This window comes from Pan troglodytes, chromosome 1, assembly GCF_028858775.2.
Source record: "Pan troglodytes isolate AG18354 chromosome 1, NHGRI_mPanTro3-v2.0_pri, whole genome shotgun sequence".
Classification (NCBI taxonomy): Eukaryota; Metazoa; Chordata; class Mammalia; order Primates; family Hominidae; genus Pan; species Pan troglodytes.
Window position 1 is genome coordinate 178504500 of NC_072398.2, and position 23819 is coordinate 178528318.

The 23819-nt window shown below is 36.4% G+C and overlaps 1 protein-coding gene across 50 annotated transcripts in view; it reads left to right on the top strand.

The window, feature by feature from the left end:
• TUT4 (terminal uridylyl transferase 4) overlaps positions 1 to 23819 on the top strand; it is a 129988-nt gene that overhangs the window by 52951 nt on the left and 53218 nt on the right. For 30 of the 50 annotated variants that reach the window (XM_054667004.2, XM_063817524.1, XM_016918374.3 and 27 more), the window contains 8 exons: positions 3248 to 3425; positions 4918 to 5006; positions 6772 to 6823; positions 9624 to 9693; positions 11388 to 11514; positions 18507 to 18626; positions 18793 to 19005; positions 22543 to 22717. In XM_054667004.2, the coding sequence (XP_054522979.1) occupies positions 3248 to 3425; positions 4918 to 5006; positions 6772 to 6823; positions 9624 to 9693; positions 11388 to 11514; positions 18507 to 18626; positions 18793 to 19005; positions 22543 to 22717 (1024 nt within the window). The remainder of the gene's footprint in view (positions 1 to 3247; positions 3426 to 4917; positions 5007 to 6771; positions 6824 to 9623; positions 9694 to 11387; positions 11515 to 18506; positions 18627 to 18792; positions 19006 to 22542; positions 22718 to 23819) is intronic. The other 20 variants (XM_054667014.2, XM_054667029.2, XM_063817533.1 and 17 more) reach the window with 4 other exon arrangements.

Consider the following 23819-nt stretch of genomic DNA (forward strand, 5'->3'; position numbering starts at 1 on the left):
GGCTTCAGCAATCCTCCTGCCTTGGCCTCCCAGAGTATTACAACTGTGAGCCACTATAGTGGCCTAGTTTTAGTTTCTGACATTTAGGTCTTTGATCCATTTTGAGTTAATTTTTGTATATGATCTAAGGTCGGAGTCCAGCTTCATTCTTTTACATGTAGATATTCAGTTTTCCCAGCAACATTTGTTGAAAAAACTGTCCTTTCCCCATTGAGTGTTCTTGGCACCCTTGTCAAAAATCATTAGACCATACATGCCAGGGTTTATTTCTGGGCGCTCTGTTCTTTTTTTTTTTGAGCAGAATCTAGCTCTGTTGCCCAGGCTGGAGTGTAATGGCATGATCTCAGCTCACTGCAACCTCCACCTCCCTGGTTCAAGCAATTCTCCTGCCTCAGCCTCCCAAGTAGCTGGGATTACAGACAGGCATGCACCACTACACCCAGCTTTTATATATATATATATATATATATATATGTGTGTGTGTGTGTGTGTGTGTGTGTATATGTATATATATGTATATATGTGTGTGTGTATATATATATATATATTTTTAATTTAGTAGAGACGGGGTTTCATCATGTTGGCCAGGCTGGTCTTGAACTCCTGACCTCAAGTGATCCGCCCACCTCTGCCTCCCAAAGTGCTTATAGGCATGAGCCACCACGCCTGGCCTGGGCTCTCTGTTTGATTCCATTGGTCTACATGTCTGTCTTTATTTTTATTTTATTTTTTTGAAACAAGGTCTTGTTTGTTGCTCAAGCTGGAGTGCAGTGGTGCAATCTCATTTCACTGCAACCTCCACCTCCGGGGCTCAAGCCATCCTCACCTCAGCCTCCTGAGTAGGTGGGACTGGAGGTAGGCACCACCATGCCAGGCTAATTTTTATATTTTTTGTAGAAACAGGGTTTCACCATGTTGCCTAGGCTGGTCTCAAACTCTTGGGCTCAAGTGATCCTCCCACCTCAGCCTCCCAGAGTGCTAGGATTACTGGCATGAGCCACCATGCCCAGCCATGTCTGTCTTTATGCTAGTACACATAGTGGTTTGTTTTGTTTTTTTGTGTGTTTTGAGACAGAGTCTTGCTCTGTTGTCCAGGCTGGAGTGCAATGGCATGATCTTGGCTCACTGTAACCTCTGCTTCCGGGTTCAAGCAGTTCTCCTGTCTCAGCCTCCTGAGTAGCTAGGATTACCATTGTGTGCCACCATGCCTGGCTAATTTTTGTATTTTTAGTAGAGGTGGGGTTTCTCCATGTTGGCCTGTCTGGTCTCGAACTCCTGACCTCAAGCAATCCACCTGCCTTGGCTTCTCAAGTTGCTGGAATTACAGGTGTGGGCTACCTGACCTGGCCATGTTGTTTTAATTACTATAGCTTTGTAGTACGTTTTGCAGCCAGTAAGTGTGAATCCTCCAACTTTGTTCTTTGTCAGGATCGTTTTGGCTATTTGGGGTCCTTTGAGAGTCCGTGTACATTTAGGATTGATCTTTATATTTCTGTGAAAAATGTCATATATATATATAATTTTTTTTTTTTTTTTTTTTTTTTTTTTTGTGATGGAGTCTTGCTCTATCACCCAGGCTGGAGTGCAGTGGTGCGATCTTGACTCACTGCAAGCTCCACCTCCGAGGTTGAAACGATTCTCCTGTCTCAGCCTCCCAAGTGGCTGGGATTGCAAGTGCCTGCTACTATGCCCACCTAATTTTTGTATTTCTATTAGAGACGGGGTTACACCATGTTGGCCAGGGTTGTCTGCATCTCCTGACCTTAAGTGATACGCCTGCCTTGGCCTCCCAAAGTGCTGGGATTACACATGTGAGCCGCTGCATCCGGCCTTTTATCATTTTTTCATTAAGTCTGTTGCTATTAGTTCTTTGGATGGATCCTAAGTGAAACGGCCGGGCGCGGTGGCTCACGCCTGTAATCCCAGCACTTTGGGAGGCCAAGGTGGGCGGACGACGAGGTCAGCAGATCGGGACCATACTGGCTAACACGGTGAAACCCCATCTCTACTAAAAATACAAAAAAATTAGCCAGGCGAGGTGGCGGGTGCCTGTAGTCCCAGCTACTCGGAAGGCTGAGGCAGGAGAATGGCGTGAACCCCGGGGGGCGGAGCCTGCAGTGAGCTGAGATCGCGCCCACTCCAGCCTGGGCGACAGCGAGACTCCGTCTCAAAAAAAAAAAAAAAAAAAAAAGTACTGAAACTTAGATGCTTATGTAAGACTTGGATACTTAGATTATAATTAAGAATTGCAGAAATGATCACAGAGACTTAGAAAAATGAGTTTGACTTACCCCTCATGTTTGATAATTCCGTACCTGAGGTAAGCTTTACTTAGGTTAAGTCTGAATATGGTAACAGTTAGTGAAAATAGAAATGGACCAAAGTCTTTAAGTATATTTGATTGGGTAGGGAAACCAACTAGCTTTGGCTATTATATCTGATGGGAGCGTCATGTTTCAAAAGATAAGAGATGGTTTCTTGAGTGAAAAATGTTAATAGAAAATGCCTGTGTGGGGAGGGGATGCGTTAATAATACTAAATAAAAGAGAATGATTGTGGCTCAGTTGTGTTAAAGAATGAAGGAGATAGTAGGATATGAAATTGTGGGTTATTTTCTTCTTTGTATTTTCCTGTGTTTTATGTAGCTTTTGTAATTAACATTTTTTAAATCAGAAAATAATTAATAAAAGTCATTGCATATATATAGCAAAGTGTCTTTTTAGCTCCTAGATTTAAATTGGCTTTAAAACTTTTAGCAGAATAGAGGTTTTTTGAACATTTCGCATAGCTTGGATAAAATCACAAAGAGAAATCACTGGTAAATAGTAGGCAGGAAGTTTTCCTGTGACCATTTAACTTGATACTGTATATGCTGATTAGATAGGATTCAAGACTTTTCTGCTACATCTAAGACAATCTGCCTTGGTGCAACAAAATCGTCAAGTAAGTATTGTACTTAAGGTACCTTGGCTTTAATGTAGCATTTCAGAATTTATGCAGACAGTACAGTGGAACAAATTTTTAAAAACTTAGTAGCATCCCCTCCCCACACAGTACCTCTCATTCTCAAAACCCTGCTTCCCAAAGGCAGAAGTCTTTTGTTCACTTCCGTATTGTAGGTATCTGGTAGATGGAAGGTGAATATTTTTGTTGAGTTAGTTTATTTCTGTCTTTCCCTGCTAAATATAAGAACAATTAAAATAGAAACTTTTTTTGTTTTTATTGTTGTGAATCATTACATTAATAGGAAAAACAAGAAGAAAGTGAGCTTCGTTCTCTGCCACCTCCTTCCCCTGCCCACTTGGCTGCTTTAAGTGTTGCAGTCATTGAATTAGCAAAAGAACATGGAATAACAGATGATGACCTCAGAGTCCGTCAGCAAATTGTGGAGGAAATGTCAAAGGTTATAACGACATTTTTACCAGGTAGAAATACATTTCATATTTGATTTTGAAAATCACAAAACTCTTCCCTTGCTCCTCTTGAACTAGGGTACATTTCTTAATGTTTTTCTTCTCTTTTCTCCTTAAAAGTAGATAAAATTTATTGTTTTATGAATGAATTTTTGAGGGAAATATTTCACACAAGGAAATTGAGAATTATGGCACAGCACACTTTTGTACTAAGAAAAAAAGATTTTAAAAATGCCAGATGTAGAACTATTTCTTGGCGGTCAAATATTTTAGTTTTTCAATATCACTGATTTCTGAGTGGACTATTTTGTTATATTATTTTCAGTATAAACATTTCATCCAGTCACTGAACTAAATTTCTGTTGCCTGATGGTGGGGAAAAATTAATTTACTTTAATAGGGCCTTTAGAAAAAGCTTATTGTTTGGTACAAGGGAGTGTCAGATTTATTTTAGATATTTATATATGGACTATTTGCTTAGCCCATATCTTTTTTGCATCAGTATAGGGTTAAAGTAAATGTATCTGACATAAGACTTATTTCTTCCCACCAAAGGGATTTTGGAAAGTTGATAAATTATACTTTCATATAGATCCATTTTGAGATTTATAAGAAAGAATATAAAATTGAAATTTAAAAATGGAATTTTTAAAGTATTTATATCATAATATGGCTTTCTACCTAGAATACATTGAATCCTTGTTTAAGTTACATGTAAAAATTATTTACTATGATAAGAAAAGGAATGAAATTTTTATGGGTTTAGTGACTTGAATGACTTTCAGACATTTTATGAACTTGAAAAGTAGACTTTTATATATACAACTGAGGATGAAGTTAAACTTTCTAAGAAACTAAATCTTCTTGATCTGTCCCAATCATATTATTTTCAAATTGGCCTCTGGTGAGATCCTTTTAACATTTGCCTTATTATGATTTTTGGAATAACATGTTTCATAGTCTGGGAAAGCTGTAAGTAGTGTGTTACTGCTTTTTTTTTTTTTTCTATAAACTCTTGAGAACCACAGTGTTTTGGGTTTTAGGTTTACAGAATTAACTGACTTGGCTTCACTTCGTATTTTATAAAAGCATTGGCATTGAATGTTTATGATCCTTTCCCCAAAGTGCTCTTACATAAATATTTAAGAGTAAATAAATGTAGTTTGTGACAGTAGCCATAGCTAAGTTGGTACATTAGTTACTGTTATATATTGAATGCTAAACATATTGTCAGTCATTTCTAAATGAACTATTACTAAAATTTTGTTTAAACAGTAAGCTTCTGTGAGTAGTTTCTCTCTCCCTTCTCTGTTCCTACACTCCATAACTGGGAACCATTTTTTTATTTTATAGATCAGTTAGAAAGGGTGTACTTCTTGTATAATTGTCTTACTAGAAATGGAAGACGTAGAACTGAAGTGTGTGAAATTTTCCCGTCGCTGTTTTTTTACTTCTCTCATATTTGCATGCTATTTCATGCTTTGATGTTTTTCCTTTATTCCAGAATGTTCACTTAGGTTGTATGGCTCATCTCTGACTAGATTTGCTCTGAAAAGTAGTGATGTTAATATAGATATAAAATTTCCTCCCAAGGTAAGTAATTAGAATCTTTCCTGTGTTGTTCTTAACTAGTACTTAGTATTTTTTATGGATTATCTTTGTAGAGAAAGGATAGGGAAATATAAAACTCTGGTTTGTATAGTGTTACCATCATGACTAAACAGTGCTTTTGGAAATTACTATTAGATTTCAGACAAAGGCAGGATAAAAGAAATAAGGGACAAGGGCAAAAGGAAGCAGAAGAGGAAAGCTGGAAAAAGGAAAAATGTTTATATTTGAACATGTTGAATAGTTAATACTTCTGGTAAGCAGTATAGAAGGTGGGAAGAGTTTTGAAATCAGATACCTAGATTCAGATCTTATCTGTGATAAGCAAGTTGCTTGAACTTTTTGAGCTTCAGTTTTCTCATTTCCAAAACAGGAATAATAATTTTTATATTAAATGAGATAATATTAATATATGTCAGGTGTTTTAATATAGTACCTGGTACATATGGGTACTTTTAATAAGTAGTACCTAGAATCATTAGAACAATATTGATATTGTTCTAATATTGTTATCAGTATTAGAACAATATTGTTTAGCACTGCTGACATTCTTTATTGACATATCAATCTTTTAAAATAAGTCAATATTTTATGTTTTAAATTGTATAATATGTTTATGTTCAGGGAGGTTTGATTTGGGTGAAAATTTGGTGTTTGTAGGGTGATACATTTACTTTATAATTAATGTATGGTTATTAAATATTTTTGTTGTTTGTTTTTGAGACATAGCCTCACTTTGTTTCCCAGGCTGGAGTGCAGTGATGCAATCTTGGCTGACTGCACCCTCCACCTCCTGGGTTCAAGTGATTCTCCTGTCTCAGCCTCCTGAGTAGCTGGGATTACAGGTGTGTGCCACCATGCCTGGCTAATTTTTGTATTTTTAGTAGAAACGGGGTTTCACCTCGTTGGTCAGGCTGGTGTTGAACTCCTGACCTCAGGTGATCCGCCTGCCTCGGCCTCCCAATATGCTGGGATTACAGGTGTGAGCCACCGCACCTGGCCTAAATATTCTTAAATAGCAAAAAACACTTTAAACATTTGACAAGCTTGTTACATAAAATAGTATTTTATTCTAAGCCTTTTGACTAAGCTTCCAGTTGTCTGTATCCCTTAAAGTTTTTATCTCAACAATTTGTTTTTCACAGTCATCTGGTCAACTCATTTCTCTTTTGTTTTGATGGGAAATTCCAGAACCTTTTCTTGCTTTAAGAAACCATTAATTCTAAGAGTGTTTCTGGAATAAAAGTGCTATATCATTTATTAGATTCTACTTCTTTGAACAAGATTTGTTGACATAAAAGTAAAACATGGCCAGGTAAGGTGGCTCATGCCTATAATTCCCGTGCTTTGGGAGGCAAAAGTAGGAGGAATCCTTCTTGCCAGGAGTTCAAGACCAGCCTGGGCAATATAGCAAGACCTTGTCTCTTAAAAAAAAAAAAAAAAAAAGTATTAGCTGGATGTGGTGGCACACACTTATACTCCTAGCTACTCGGGATGCTGAGGCAGGAGGAGTCTTTGAGCCCAGAAGTTCAGGCTGTAGTGAGCTATGGTCATGCTGCAGCCTGGACAATACAGGGAAACCTCATCTCAAAAAACAAACAAACAAAAAAAAACGATTCTGTTTTCACTATTTAAAACACAGAGCATGATTATATTTAAATGTTATTCTTTAATGAAATTGAGTTTTCCTTAATGTTCTGCTGTCCGAACTTTGAAATTAGTATATCGATTTATTTTGAAACTTTTTTAGATGAATCATCCAGATCTTCTGATAAAAGTACTTGGGATTTTAAAGAAAAATGGTGAGTTTCTTTTCTTTTTCTTTTCTTTTTTTTTTTAATTTGTCTTTCTAAAGGTACATGTGTTGTTTATATATGGCTAACCAAGTTAAAACTAAACTACTGGCATAGTTGAGTCATTGCATTACAAATGGAGATACATACACACACTTGTTTATAGATATACTAGAAAATATAATTTAACCGTAACTTAGGTAAAAAAAAAATGCCATATTAAAATTGATATGTAGGCTGGGCACCGTGGCTCACACCTGTAATCCCAGCACTCTGGGAGGCTGAGATGGGTGGATCACCTGAGGTCAGGCGTTTGGGACCAGCCTGACTAACATGCTGAAACCCCCTCTCTACTAAAAACACAAAATTAGCCAGGCGTGGTGGCACGTACCTGTAGTCCCAGCTACTCGGGAGACTGAGGCAGAAGAATTGCTTGAACCCGGGATGCGGAGGTTGCAGTGAGCCGAGATTGCGCTGCTACACTCCAGCCTGGGCGGCAAAAGTGAAACTCCGTCTGGAAAAAACAAAAACAAAAAACCTTCATATGCAAAAAACTACTGCCTTTGGGTAATTAAAAAATATTTGCTTTGAATATTATGGGCATTTCTTATGTAAAAGAAGACAAAACCTATAATCATTATGAGGTCATTACTGAAAGAAGATTAAGGAGAGACTTGGAATAAAAATGTATGCATGCATTGAGTAAATATGTTTTTTCCCACCTAAAGCATCTATATTAATTTAATCATTTATATTACATCAGTTGAATCATACCTAGTTGAGTTTTTCATATGTGCTTTGTCTGTCTGGATTGCCTTTGTAAACACATCATTCATATAGGTAAGAAAAATTTAAAAATTACATGATTCTCAAACCAGGCTCCAGGTCATGTGTTACAATCTTCAAGATTTGCTTGGTTTTTACTTACTGTTTTTCTTGTTACAAAGTGAATGCTTAAGATTAAGCTTGGGAGCTGGAGCTAGACTTTCTGGGCTCAGATTTTAGTTCTGCCACTTACTGGTTGTGTGTCCTTTGACAAATTATTTGTGTTAATACCTTAGCTTTCCCATCTGTAAAATGGTAATATTACATTGTATCTTTTTGATGAGAAAGTTGTTGTAAGAATGAGATAGGCTAAACTATAGTTTAGAAAAGTGTGGGATATACAATAACTTCATATTACGTTTTTGCTGTTGTGATTGTTATTATTACCCTAAATTATATAAATCAAAAGTATTTGCAATTTGGGTTAGAAGAGAGAGCTTTTTTTTAAAGCCATACTCTCTCATTGGCTTTAATATGAATTCTAAATTTCTTTTTTCTTTCTGTCCACACAATCAGCTCTTATCAGTTTCCTGTTGGCCATTGTCTTGGGAAAATAGTTTTCTAGGAATGAGTTTGGTACAGTGTATCATATAAAGGTATTTTAATACAGTTTTCTTTCTTCAATACTTGTTTCTAATTGCTGAAAAACTTTTAAGTTTACTACAGATAAGAGGTAGACATAGCATTTACCTCTTCAGACTTCCTAAGTAGTATCATCCTAGCACAAATATTTAATATATGCCTTTTCCATCCAAGATATATAAGTAGATTATCTTAAGTCATACAATGTAGGCTTATAAAACTCAGTCTGATTGTAAAATTGATTATTTCTTCCTTTATGTTCTTACCGTATCTTCTACAGGTCACCTACAGGATTTATATGTTTATATATTTGTGTTCCAAACCCCTTATTGACCTTTTTTGTGTTTTACTCATTGTCATATTGACCCTGCTTAATGAAGTTTCTGACATATAGGTCTTCAGCACGTGTTTTTTGACTAAATTAATCGTTACAACAAGTACTATTGAGAAATTTTCTTTGAATTACAAGTGATGTTAATCTATCTGGTTTTTTGTTGTTGTTATTTTTGTTTTGTTTATTTTGAGATGGAGTCTCGCTCAGGCTGAAGTGGGAATGTAGTGGCACGATCTCGGCTCACTTCAACCTCTGCCTCCTGGGTTCAAGCAGTTCTCTGCCTCAGCCTCCCGAGTAGCTGGGATTACAGGCGCGTGCCACCACGCCCGGATAATTTTTGTATTTTTAGTAGAGACGAGGTTTCACCATCTTGGCCAGGCTGGTCTTGAACTCCTGACCTCGTGATCCACCCACCTCGGCCTCCCAAAGTGCTGGGATTACAGGTGTGAGCCACCACGCCCGGCTAATCTATCTGTTTTTATTTAGATTAGACATTTGTGGCATGGGGCTTACCCTTGGAGATACAGAGAAAGATTTCAGGGTAGAAATGTGCTTCATCCAGTTAGTCCTTCCTTAGCAGCTTTGATTAGGCAAACTCTTCATACACTAACGGGAAATGTGGCCTGAAGAGTTAGGTTGTAATTACATTGGTAATTTAAAAGAACTAAACTGTCAAAGCATGATAGGTCCTCCTTTCATGGCTCCTGTGGAACTAGCTCTCAGGAGTAAGGGGTGTCCTCTCTTTGCTGTTATCTATGAAGGTTTAACAACTTTGACTAGATTATCTACTTACTTGGAAATATTAAAACTTTTAGGGATGTTAAGACCTTTCTTAAGGTGATTATAATTTTTGGACAGTATTTGGGGCTGTACCTGTGGTTTGTGATATACAGCAAATGACACCAGGAGAGGTAAGAGATTTCGCTGGGTTGGTGCTCAATGAGAAGAGTGGATTATCCCACAGAAGCAATGAGAATGATTTTCAGAAGGAAACTGTTACTTAATGTTTACTGTAGAGTACATATTTTAGAGATGTTGACATTAGCTTACTTTTTTTTTCCTTATTAGTATTATATGTAGATGTGGAATCTGATTTTCACGCTAAAGTTCCTGTTGTGGTGTGCAGAGATCGAAAAAGGTTGGTAACAATGAAGATAAAATATTTAAAGAAACAAACCCCAACAACCAAATTTGTAGTGAATGATCTTTAAGAGAAAAAGTTTTTGTTTTAGATTCCTCCTTGGATGAATATGACTAAGCTAGTTTCTATTCATTAAAAATAGCAAGCTTACCAAATGCATGTGAACAAGAAATATATAGAACACCAGACAGTTGAAAATAAAATACTCTAGGCAAAACTTTAATTTTTTTTTTTCAAGTCACTCACCCAAGAGTATTGCATTTACTTATATGCAGGTACTACTTTGCTCTATGGATACAGACATAAAGAAGAAATAGCCTCTCTTCAGTCACTTGAGCCCAGGAATTCAAGACTAGCCTGGGCAACATAGTGAGACCTTGTCTCCACAAAAAAAATAAAAAAATCAGCCGGGCATGGTGGGTGTGTGTGCCTGTGGTCCCAGCTACTTGGGAGGCTGAGGTGGGAGGATGGCCTGAGCCTGGGAGGTTGAGGCTGCAGTGAGCCATGATTGTGCCACTGCACTCCAGCCTGGGTGACAGAGTGAGACCCTGTCTCAAAAAAAAAAAAAAAAAAAAAGCCTCTCTTCTCAAGGATCTCACAAGCCATTAGAATTTAGAATTTAGTTTTTAGTTCACTTACATTGAATGAGTTGATTTAAATTGAATAAACTCAAGATCAGTCCTAAATTGAAGACTGATCTTGCCTTTCTAGTTAGATGTCTATAAGTCTAAGAGATCAAAGTGCCTTTGAAAGCAAAAACTAAATCCTATTTGAAAGTAGTGTGGGAGACATGGAAACAATACAGAAATGATATTCTTTTATTGATTATTAACTTGTATTATATTTTAAGATCAAGGTATTTTCTTATTCAAAGCTAGATGAGTCTATGGCGATCTAGTTCAGATTTATTTTCTAAACTAGAAAAATGAGACCTGGAGTGGTTTATCAGTTTGTCTAGATTCACATCATTGAGGGGGAAACTATAATTGGAAAATGGAGGCAAAGTGACTTTTAGTGTTTTTTCTGCCACATTGTGTTAAATTGCCTGTGTGTGACACCTCAGATTTATTCTTCTCCCTGCTTTCAAAATATCTTCACTACACTTCTGTCATCCCATTTAAGGTAGCTGCTGTTTTCACTTACACAGAAGTATAATTTGTGGGTTAATCTGCAAATCCTGTCTAATCTTTACTCTGAAAATAACATATTAGTACAATTGTGAAAGCTTGGATAGGAAAAATTAGAGTCAAGAAGTATAGCCAGTCAGTTAAGTATTCATTTTTTGCTATTATCATGTAGAAAGCAAGAGGATTGAACTAGGAAATTACCTTGCACTATTTGACATTGAAGAGATCAGTGCCCTGTCTCTCATGTATATCAGTTTTGATAATTCATAATGCTGCTTTTGAAATTAATTTCTCATTAACTTAAATACTAAGTTTGGTTGAAATTTATTTCTGAAGTACAAATGAATGTTAAAAACATCTTTCTTTAATTCGTATGGAACTCTAGTTATGGAATGACATGTAGTTTTCAGTTAGCTCTAAATTTATTAAAACATTTGTTTTTATTAGGGCTTTTACGGTACTATGTTACAGTATGATAACTAGAAAGAAAATAGCCACAGGATTTGAAGCATTCTGCTTTTAAGGGTATTAATACAATGAAATTTGTTTCTTTCTCATTCACAGTGGTTTACTTTGTAGAGTGAGTGCAGGAAACGATATGGCATGTCTCACTACTGATTTACTTACTGCCCTTGGCAAAATAGAACCTGTCTTTATTCCCTTGGTGTTAGCCTTTCGCTACTGGGCTAAGGTAAGTGAAAGAGAGGAAAACTACTTATTTATATTTTTAGAAGGAAATGTATTTAATCTTCAAAATTAGGCCTTTTCTTGTACTGACATGTAACATCAATCATAACATGTGGGAGAAAGTAGTTTTCTGTGCTAGACAGAAAGTGGTGTGGCAGGTTGTAATTTATGGACATAAAAATAAATTTTTGTAGACACACTTATGGATATATTTTAGAATTTTTAATTGTCATGCTATATTCTCCTTTTATGTACTATAGAAATGTTCTCTTTCATATCAGCATATGAGGCTCAAGTTTTCACTCTTATTGTAAGTTAAACTTGTAAGGTTTTAAGATGTATATACATTAAGATTCTTTTGTTGGCATATTTTTTCCCCCAGTCTCTAAGAATGCTATTCTCTTTCCTCTAAATCATTGATAACATGTACCAATTTCTGATTGGGCAACTGCTGAGCATTAGTTATTTAAGTTTCCTAAATTAGTCTTAATTTGTATGTCTAAAGGCTGTGGTTGCCCTGTGTTTATTTCTTTGATGTGGGGATAGGGAGGAGTAGTTAATTATCAATATCATTCCAAATGACTAGAGAGAGAGATTTTAGCCTTTTGTTTGTGTATTCCTGCCCTATCGGTAGAGTATTCATCACTTGTTAGACTGGTGAGTAAATTCTCAGTCATATACAAAGAAAACTGATTAAGGGGATGGTGTTAGAGTGGTAACTTCATAGCAAAAATAGAGAAGTCTCTGGAATTTTTTGTCTGGGCTCTGTTTAGAGAATTGCCCCCATGCTTGGGGCAGCACCAGCTGGCTGAGTACGGAACAGTCAGAAAGCCTAAGGTTGGGGCTTCTTTATACTCAAGGCCTTTGTATTTGCTGTTTCCTTCATCTAGAATGTTCTTACCTTAGGTATTTAGAATGCTTCACTCTTACTTTTTTCAGGTTTATGCTCACATTGATTACCAGCTGCCATACATAAATTTGTTGCAGTCTGTTCTGTGAAATTGCAAACTCTTTGAGGGCAGGGATTTTAATGTTTTATGTATTCACGGCTGATCCCCATTTCTGCTTATTTTACTGTGTCAGCACATAGTAGGCACTCAGTAAATATTTGTTGAATAAATGACCTAGTTTCTTCAGAAAGGAGTTGTGTTTTTTTTGTTTGTTTGTTTAAGTAGAGATGGGGTCTCATGATGTTGCCCATGCTGGCCTTGAACTTCTGGGCTCAAGCAGTCCTCCCACCTTGCCCTCCCAGGTGCTGGAATTACGGGTGTGAGGCACTGTGCCTGGGCCAGAAAGATTTTTAACCCATGGAAGTGAGTGGAGGCAGTAAAATAGGTTGAGGGAGGGTGACTACTTCCTCTCATTTATCTTATACTCTATGCCTAGCATACTATAGGAAATCAGTGTATGGAATGGAGTAAACCAATTCCAGGTATGGTTTTTTTTACTAAGTTTTTTTTTGTGTTTTGAGATGAGGTCTCTGTCACCTAGTGCTGGAGTGAGCGATCACGGCTAACGGTAGCCTCGACCTCCCAGGCTCAAGCGATCCTCCTGCCGCGGGCTTCCAGAGTACCTGGGACCACAGGCGTGTACCAACGTGCCTGGCTAATTTTTTATTTTTATTTTTTGTAGAGATGGGTTCTCATTTTGTTGCCCAGGCTGGTCTTCAACTACAGGGCTCCAATGATCCTCCCACCCTAGCCTCCCAAAGTGCTGGGATTACAGGTGTGAGCCACAGCACCTGGCTTTGCTAAGTCTTCAAGCAAGGTACTTCACCTATCTGAGCTTCAATTTTTTTCACCTGGAGAGAATATTTTGGTAATGCTATTAGATAATTCATGAGAATATACTTCAGGCTCGAAAATACTACAGAAATATAAAGGATGATGGAATACACAGTTGCTTCTTTGTTGATACTTTTAAATTATGCCCTAATTTTTTTTGTGGTCATAAAGTCATGTCAGTTTTCTCCCAGACATTGTTCTACTCAGTAAAATAAGTAGTCTGTGTTAGAAGATTATAAATGATACTCAAATACATTCTTTTTATTTTGGAAAAAAATGTGGCCCATAAATATTGTTTCCTAAAGTGACTCTTGGAAAAGGTTGCTCATGGTGTTTTAGTAGTTGATCCATGTAGATTCTAAATATGCCAGTCAATGGACACTGAAACATATATTACAAAACTGGTTGTAGAGTGGTTTCTTTCTGTTTCCAACAGAATAACATGTCTCGTTTTTGTCATTTGTGTTAGTTGCAAAGAAAGTTTTTTCATGGTATTCATTTTCTTAAGAAACTTAGAAATAATTCCTAGTTTATTTTTCTTCTAAAAGATTTTTTTTAAATAGCTTTGTTTTTCTTGAAGTTTTAAGCCATATTGTACATTATCTAGTTAAGCACGCATTTTTCCATGATTTGGGGGTTCAGGACAATTCTAGTATGTAATTTATTCTCATAACTGTGATATGAGATTGCAGTTGATTATTCTCTGGCTGTCTTAAGTAGTTATAGTCTTTGCATTTTAGTAATGGGAAATAGTTTTCTAGATAAAGCTTCTTAACTCTAGGTGGCAGAACTCTTTAGCCTTATCATCAGTACATTATTAGTCAAGTTACCTGACTTAGAGCCACTTGTTGTGGTTAATGTAAGAATTGCATTTTAGCACTATTTGTCATCTGAAAGAGATATCTGGGTTTTAAGAGCTCTCTCTTAAACTGCTTTAATCTTGTTTATCTGTGAGATGTCTGGTAATGTTAGCAGAATATATTGACAGTTCTTTATAGTTGCAAAGGAATTTTTGGTTAAGTTGACTTATTCATTAGGCAGTTTACCCTTGTCTTAATATTTTGGATAAGTGAGAGTTTATTCTAGTGGAATGTTTCAAACTCTTTTTTGACAAGTGTTTTTAGTTGTCTTTTATTTTGAGTTGCAATCTTAAATGTACCAAGATATTATGCTATGGTATAATTACTCTATATTATTATTATTATCCTAAATCTTCATTGTCTACAGAAGAAAACAATGATTTAAAAATGAATCCAACCAATCCAGTATAGACCAATCGTATATAGATGCTACAATCTAAATGAAATATAAGCAAATGAAATATATCCATGTATCAAAGGTTAATATGCCATGATCTTGCATGATTTACTTCAAGATTATAAGAATGGTTTAATATCAGGAAGTCTGTTCACATAATTTATTATATTAACACATGAAGCAGAAAAAAAAATCCTAGATGCTGAAAGGGCATGTTCCCCCTAACAGAAACTTTTAAGTCAGCTAGAAATGGAAGTTTATGATGAAAACCATTTATTAAAAACACACAAAAAACAAAGCCAAAACAATAAGAAACATCATTTAAGCCATATATGTTAAGATAAAGAATATTGCAGAGAAGTTCACCATTGATGTTGTACATTGTTTTGGGATTTTAGGAAATGCAATAAGAAAATGAAATAATTGAATGTAAATATTGGGAAAAGTATAAAATTATCTCTTTGTGCTAATAATATGATTGTACGCCTAGAAAACCCTAGTAAAAAACTACTAGGATTAATAAGAGAATTTAGTAAGATAACTAAATACAAGATAAATATACAAAAATGAATGGCCATTCTCTGCCATAAAAATAGCCTGTTAGAATGGAAATGGGGAAAACTATGTACCTTTATGACAGCAACATAAATTATAAAACACTAAGGAAGAGATTTAATAACAAAGATATAAGAAGAAATTATATTATTGAAAGATGAAAGCAAAATCTGAACAAATCCATGCATTCAGCAAACATTCGTTAAATGCCTTCTGTGTGTCAGACACTGTTCTAGAGGCTGGGAACATCTAACAGGACATACAGAGTCCTGCTTTCATGGTGCTCACATACTTATGGAAGAGTCAAACAGTAAAGAAATACATAAATAATAATATCTGCTAGAGCTTAGTGCTACAAAAATGAAATGATAGAATGAATGACATTACTCTGAATGGTCAGGAAAAGACTCTGAAGAGATGATATTTAAGCTCAGATGGGTAATAGCTAGCCACATGAAAATCTGATGGAAAACTCTCCAAGGCACAGTTAGTCCAAAGCTTCCAAGGTGGGAATGAACTCAGGAGGAGCAAAAAGGAAGGCTGTAAAACTGCTTTAATCAAGAGTATGCTGTTGGCATAGAAATAGAAAAATAGATCTATGGAACAGAATAGAATGCTCAGATGATCTAGTGTACAGATTTTATTAAATAGTGCTTTCACAACTGTATCTTACTGGAAGAAAATAATGTTGGACTCAGCATGCTAAATGCAAAAATAAATTTTACTTAAATGAAAATTTAAAATTTTAGAAGAAAAATGTAGGAGTATGTGTATGTAAATAATGGGATGGGGAGATCTTTTACTATGATAGGATACCTAGAGGGTGTATAGTTGTCCTCAGTATCCAGTGGTGGGGGGATTGGTTCCAAGACCCCCAAGGATACCAGAATTTGAGGACGCTCAAGTCCCTTATACAAATTGTGTGTTATTTGTATCTAACCTTCACATAGACTCTAACATACTTTAAGTCATCACTAGATTACTTATAACATCTAATACAGTATAAATGCTCTGTAAATAGTTGTACTGTATTTTTTAATTTGTATTTTTTATTATATTGCTATTTTTAGTTTTTAAAATTTAACATTTTAATTTTTTTCAGAGACAGAGTCTCACTCTGTTGCCCAGGCCAGAGTGCAGTGGTGCCATCATAGCTCACTGTAACCTTGAACTCCTGGGCTCAAGGGATCCTCCCACCTCAGCTTCCTGAGTAGCTAGGACTACTGGTGTATGCCACTGTGCCTGGCATATTTTTGTTTTGTTTTGTTTTGTTTTGCTTTTTCAAGAGGCAGGGCCTTTGCATCTGGCATTTAACAAATTTTTCAATTATATATGTTTTTAGAGAGGGAGGTCTTGCTTTGTTGTCTGGGCTGGACTCAAACTCCTGGACTTCTGCCTCTGCCTCTTGAGTAGCTAGCTGGGACTACATCAGCTGCAGGTGATATGTGTCCATCACCACACCTTGCAATAAATAAATAAATAATTTTACTTAATGAAGAAAATGTATATATAAATTTTTTGATGGGGTGTTGCCCAGGCTGGAGTGTAGTGGCGCAATCTCAGCTCACTGCAACCTCCACCTCCTGGGTTCAAGTGATTCTCCTGTCTCAGCCCCCCGAGTAGCTGAGATTAAAGGTGCCTGCCACTGTGCCTGGCTAATTTTTGTATTTTTAGTAGAGACAGGGTTTCACTATGTTGGCCAGGCTGGTCTCGAACTCCTGACCTTAAGTCATCCACCCACTCTGCCTCCCAAAGTGCTGGGATTACTTGCATGAGCCAGTGTGCCCGGCCTAAAAAATATTTTCAGTGTGCAGTTGATTGAATGTGCAGATGCAGAACCCATTGATATGGAGGGCTGAGTGTCTGAAATAAGCATATTTAAACTAAAGCATAGTGAAAATTTAAAAATTTTATATGGTAAAATATAAATAATATCAAAAGAAAAATAGTAGATTGGGAAAAATAACATCTTTCAAATGCATATATCAGACGTAAAGGGTTATTATCTATAATTAACACTCTTATAAATTGATGTATTGCATGAAAATAGAAAAACTGGCAAAATATTTAATAGGCAATTTAGAAAAGAATAAATCCCAAATGGTTAGTAAACATACACAAATTTCATAATCTCTTTAGGGTCAAGGACATGCGAATTAAAGTAACCATCAGATACTACATTTCACCCATCCCATTGAAAATTATTGAAAATTATTTTTTAAGTGATAATACCTAGTGTTTGAAGGGGTGTATGCATTGGATAATACCTAGTGTTCGAAGGGGTGAACACACCTGGGTTCCTAGTGGAAAATACGAATTTTTGTAGTGATTTTGGAAAAACGATTCTTAACAATATATTTTAAGATTAAAATATATCACTCATTTTTTAATTTAACAAACATTCCTAGGAATACAGCTCATAGAAATAAGCACCAATACTTAGGAAACATGTATAAGGATGAACATTACAGCATTATTTGAAGTGGCAAAAACTGGGAACAAAATGTGAATGTTCTTGAATGGGGGAACTGTTACGTAACCATCCATATCATAGACTATAATTTAAGCATTTAAAAGAATGTGTTGGCTGGCTGGGCATGGTGGCTCATGCCTATAAATACCCAGCACTTTGGGAGGCCGAGCGGGGAGATCTTTTGAGCCCAAGGGTTCGAGACCAGCCTGGGCAACGTAAGTAAAATTTGTCTACAAATAGTCTACAAAATAAAAAAAATTAGCTGAGCATGGTGGTGCATGCCTGTAGTCCCAGCTATGTGGAAGGATCACTTGAGGCTGGGAGGTTGAGCCTGCAGTGAGTCATGATCATGCCACTGCACTCCACCCTGGGCTACAGAGCAAGACCCTGTCTCAAAAATAAAATAACGTGTTAGATCTTGCTAACTGACTTAAAGGGACTTTCTTGATATATTGTTAAGGGAGAAGAGGAATATACAGAGAGACGTCTATAATATACTATTTTGGTAAAATAATGTTGAAAAACTTAAACTTCTCCCTATACCTATATAGGAAATAGAAATGTATGTGTATTTGTATATGAGTATAGAAAAAGGCCTAGAAGAAGACATAGAAGGTTGTTAATTGAAGTAGAAGTAGAGGCAAGATGAAAAAATATTTTTAAAATGTGTCCACAGTAAAATAACTACATGTAATATTATTCCTTTTAACAAAAATATGTATCTTTGTATGAATTTTAAAAAGAATGAAAAAATGATCACCAACATTTTAATGGTTATTTTAGAGTGATGATATTTCAAGTTATTCTTTATATTTTTCATTGTCATTTGAACTTTTTACAATGATTAGGGTAGGAAAAAACAAGCTACTTTTATCATGAAAATTAAGAAAGCTAAATGGTAGTACTTTTTTCCCCTTCATTTTGCAGTTGTGCTATATTGACTCCCAAACTGATGGTGGAATCCCTTCTTACTGTTTTGCTTTAATGGTGATGTTTTTTCTACAACAGAGAAAACCCCCTCTTCTTCCTTGCTTACTTGGAAGTTGGGTAAGCATGAATTTGTGACATATATATGCATATATATATATAGTTTGCTCTTGCAGAGAACTCTGCTCAAACATTTTAAGCTGGAATTCTGGTTTGTCTGTTTGTCCATCTTTTTTTTTTTTTTAATAATTTTTCCACTACCAATTTGGAATGCCTTTTTATATAGATTGAAGGCTTTGACCCAAAAAGAATGGATGACTTTCAGCTGAAGGGCATAGTAGAAGAGAAGTTTGTGAAGTGGGAATGTAATTCAAGTAGTGCAACTGAGAAAAACTCAATTGCTGAGGAAAACAAAGCTAAGGCAGACCAACCAAAAGATGATACCAAGAAGACAGAAACAGACAACCAAAGTAATGCCATGAAGGAAAAACATGGCAAAGTAAGCCTTTTTGTTTTTGTTTTTTGGCTTTTCTATCTGTAGAATTTGTGATATTCTTCGATTGAAGCTATTTTAATTGTAGATTGACTGACCTTGAGCAAGCCTCTTGGCCTCATTTTCCTCATCTATAAAGTGAGGGGTTGATCTGGTTTAGTTTTTCAGTACCAAGATTCTCTAATGAATTTATGCCTTATTTTGGAAAACTTGTGTTGTTTGAATCATGTCAAGATAAATCTGTCATTTTTCATCTAGACAAGGAAAATTTCCTTTAAGAGTTGGGCTCTGACCAGACTTCAGCATATGGGAATTTTGTTGCCAATTGGGTGGAGAAATAAAGCCCCTGTGCTCTAAGAGAGGGTAGCTTTGCTTATTTGATCATTCAGCATTCATTTTTAAGGACCTGCTATGTGCCAAGCATTATCTTGAGTGCTAGAGAACCAAAGGTACATGGATTATGTCCTCCAGAAGCTTGTAGTCTTCTAAATGGACAGATGCATTATTACAGAAATCTGAACATTTCTGAAATCATTGCTCTAGCTATATTGAATTATTTGTAGTTTCCTGATATACTTGACTATTGTATTCAACTCTTCCACTTTCCTGCACTACTGTATACTCTCTCCTCAAACCACTAATACTCTCAACCAATGCTTGCTTATTACTTCACTGGGAACTTGCCATGTTCTTATCTAAAGTCATTTTCTTCACTTGCGTATTCAGTCTCATCCTTTCTTGTCTTTTCCAGAATATCACTCTAGCAATTATTCCCTCATAAATTGCCAATTTTTCATTCCCTACAAAATCAAACATGCTCTTACTTCTCCCACTGTAAGAAAAATCTGACATCACTTCCCCTCCCAGCTATTCCTTTGCTCCCTTTTGCAGCGAAATTTCTTAAAGAAATGTCTGTATTTACTATTTTTGATTTCTCTGTTTCCCCTTAACTCACACTAATCAGGCTTTGATGTCACCCCATCAGTTTGCCAAAACTTGTATCATCAATGTCAGTAACCTGCACATTACTAAATCCAGTGGTCATTTCTCAGTTTCTGTTGTTTTTGATTTATTAGCAACACTTGCCAGTTAATTACTTCCCTCTCTGAAAATTTTATTCACTTGACTTTCAGGACACCAGACCCGTGTCTGGTTATTCCTTCTCAGTTTCCTTTGCTGGTTTCTTTTTTCCTCTGTAATCTCTTAAAGTTGAAGTGCTATAGTTCACGATCCCTTTTTTCTTGTGTATGTACATTCCCTTGGTAATCCCATCTAATCCTGTGGATTTTAAGTACTGTCTGTATTATGATCACTCTCAAATTCAAATCTCCAGCCAGACCTCTCTCCTGACCACCATAATTGTATAACCAACTGCCCATTTATTGTCTCTACTTAGATATCTAATAGTCTTTTTTTTTTTTTTTTTTCTGAGACGGAGTCTCGCTCTGTCGCCCAGGCTGGAGTGCAGTGGCACGATCTCAGTTCACTGAAACCTCTGCCTCCCAGGTTCACGCCATTCTCCTGCCTCAGCCTCCCAAGTAGCTGGGACTACACGTGCCCAGCCACCATGCCCGGCTAATTTTTTGTATTTTTAGTAGAGATGGGGTTTCACCGTGTTAGCCAGGATGGTCTCAATCTCCTGATCTCGTGATCCACCCGCCTCAGCCTCCCAAAGTGCTGGGATTACAGGCGTGAGCCTCCGCGCCCGGCCGTCTAATAGATGTCTTAAACTTAATGTGTCTAAACTGAATTCCTGATCCTCCCCTCAAACTTGCTCCACACTTAGTTTTTTCATCTTAATTGTTTGCACTGCATCCTTTCAGTTGCTCAATTAACTGAAAGGATGTTCCTTTCGGTTAACCTTGGAGTCATCCTTTACTTCTCTTTCATACCCTATATCAAGTCTTGTCAGGAAATCCTGTCATCTCTACTTCAACATGTATCCAGAATTTGATTACCTCTCACTACCTCCACTGTTACCTTCCTGGTCCTAGCCACCATCATCTCTGGCCTGGGATTCTACTATAGCCTCCTAACAGGTTTCCCTGTGTCTACCCTTTCCTCTTATGGTCTGTTCTTAAAAATCAGAACAGTTCTTCTAAAACTTAAGCCAGATCATGCCCTTCCCTCTCGCCACACTCAAATGCTTCAGTTGTTCCTCATTTCATTTAGATAACAAGCCAAACAGCCCTTCCTGGCTCTTTGCTTTCTTTCCTCTTCTACTCTTCCTCTCACTCTATCTTGGTTTGCTTTTTAAAACTGGTCTCATTCTTTGTGTGTTTGCCCTGTTTCCCATTCCTGTAGCACTCTTCCCTCTTCTTAAACCGTACCTTCTCAATAATTCTTATCCTGACTACTCTATTGAACACTGTAACCTTCTCCTGCTTCCACACTCCCATCCTTTTTAGCATACTCAACTCTTTTTTTTTATGTAGTACTTATCTTTTAAGTTACTATGTAATTTACTTACTAAAGATGTTTGTTGTCTTTCCATAGAAAGTAAGATCCGTGAAGGCAAGATCTTTGGGGGTTTTTCCCTCAAAGATGTATCCCGAGTGCCTGGAACACTGCCTTGCACAAAGTAGGCACTCAATGAATAGTTGTAAAATGGAATGTGAGAATGATTGTTTCATTGTGTTTATGCTGCCTAGTGGTTACTTTTAGCCAGGTTTCATCTAGCTAATTCTTTGGAATTCAGGTGTTACCTCTTCTGTTATGATTCCCCTGATTTAGAGGCCCATCTTAGCATGTAGCCCTTACTATAATTGTTAAATTGTCTCTCCCCCTCCTAATAGTCTATGAAGTAGGACCTTATTTAGGTGGCAGTATAGTATAGGGATTCACCGCATGGACCCAGTAGCCAGGTGGTCTTGAGTCAAATCCTTGACCTATAGTATCCACTTCATGGAATAGTTAGAATTGTTAATATATGTGCCGCTTTTAGAAGAGTGAATGGTACATGGTAAACCTTATGTATAAGTGTGAGCTTTCTTTATTCTATGATATTCCTAACAATGTCAGGGACATAGGAGGTTCTAAAGAAATGTTTGCTGAATGAAGGAATTAGTTTTTTTGAAAGCCAGGGCATTTACTTATATTTTAAAATTAATTATTGGAAAAACGAGTTGTAGTAGTTATGCAGTGGTTTGCAGCTTTGGCTGCACATGAAAATTACTTTAGGGAGCTTTAAAAATACCATTGCCTAGGCTGATAGCCTAGTCAGTTATCAGAATCTTGGGAGGGGTGTAGAAGGTGGGGGTGGTGTGGAATTCAGGTATTGGTGTATTTTACTGCTCTCCACATGATTCTAATGTGCAGCCAAGGTTGAGAATCACTGGTTCAGTGGAAAGAATGCAGAATTCCTAGGAGTCAGTAAACTGGGACTTTGTTCCCAGCTTTGCTTCAAACTGACTGCTTTTTGGCAAATTACTCCTTCATGTCTCAGTTTTTGAAAACGTGATCTCCAAGGTCTTCTCTAACTGAAAATTTGTTGATTTTTATGGTTTTGTTAAGCTTAAATGAAAAGTATTTTTTCTTTTCCAGTCTCCTTTAGCATTGGAAACACCAAATCGGGTATCCTTGGGACAGTTATGGTTAGAGCTGCTTAAATTCTACACACTGGATTTTGCTTTGGAGGAATATGTCATATGTGTACGGATACAAGATATTTTAACAAGAGAAAATAAAAACTGGCCTAAAAGGCGAATAGCCATTGAAGGTGAGATGATATGTTGTATTTCATTTGGAGAATATTTTTTATGTGCTACTCATTATCTAATTCAGTGTTAATAATCCTTTAGCTTTGTAGCACTATATATATATGTCACTAGATTGTCATTCTTTATTTTTAATTTTTTTAGAGACAGGGTCTTGCCCTGTTGCCCAGGCAGGAGTGCAGTGATAGGATCATGGCTTACTGTAACCTCAAACTCATGGGTTCAAGGGATCCTCAGCTTCCTGAGTAGCTAGGACTATAGGCTTGTGCTACCATGCCCAGCTAATTTTTTTTATTTTTTGTAGAGATGGGGGTCTCACTGTGTTGCTCAGGCTGGTCTGGAACTCTTGGCCCCAAGTGATCCTCCTGCATTGGTCTCCCAAAGTGCTCGGATTATAGGCATGAGCCACCGTGCATGGCCTTCATTATTTATTTAGATTCTTTGTCAAGTCTATTATAGTTTTATAGAATTAGTATTTATTTAAAGATTTCTGCCATATATGGTTAAGGTCAGTAATTAGCATTTTTTAAATGTTGAAAATTTTATTTTTTAATTATGCAAACTTGCAGAAATACAGAAAAATATAAGTTATGAATAATATAAGATCTTTTTGAATAAATTTGTGTCATAAGATTATGAGAAAGTTTTCATTGTCTTTTAAAGTACCTCACCTAATAAATGTGGCTTTGCTAAAGGAGAAAAATAAAAATTGATGTTGACAAAGTTTCACATCAGATCCCAAGACCATTAAGATCTTTGGAGATACAGAAAACAATAGAGTGGCTCCTCAATTCTTAATCAAAAATTTAAATTTCACAGCATGTCACTTACCTTTTGTAGATAAGAAATTGAATTTATGTCCGTTTTAGTCTGTTCAGCCTACATATTATTCCATTCCCTCACACCTGCTGGCCTTCTCTACTGTGAGTTCAACCCAGAAATATTCTGAAATATACATGCAAACATTTATACACATCTTGTACTCTTATATATAGTAAATAAATGAGCTCTGAAGCCTGCCAGCCATAATTTATCTCTTTTTTTTTCTTTCTTTCCCCCCCCTTTTTCATTTTCTTTGGGAAGTGAGGAAGAAAGTAGAAAAAT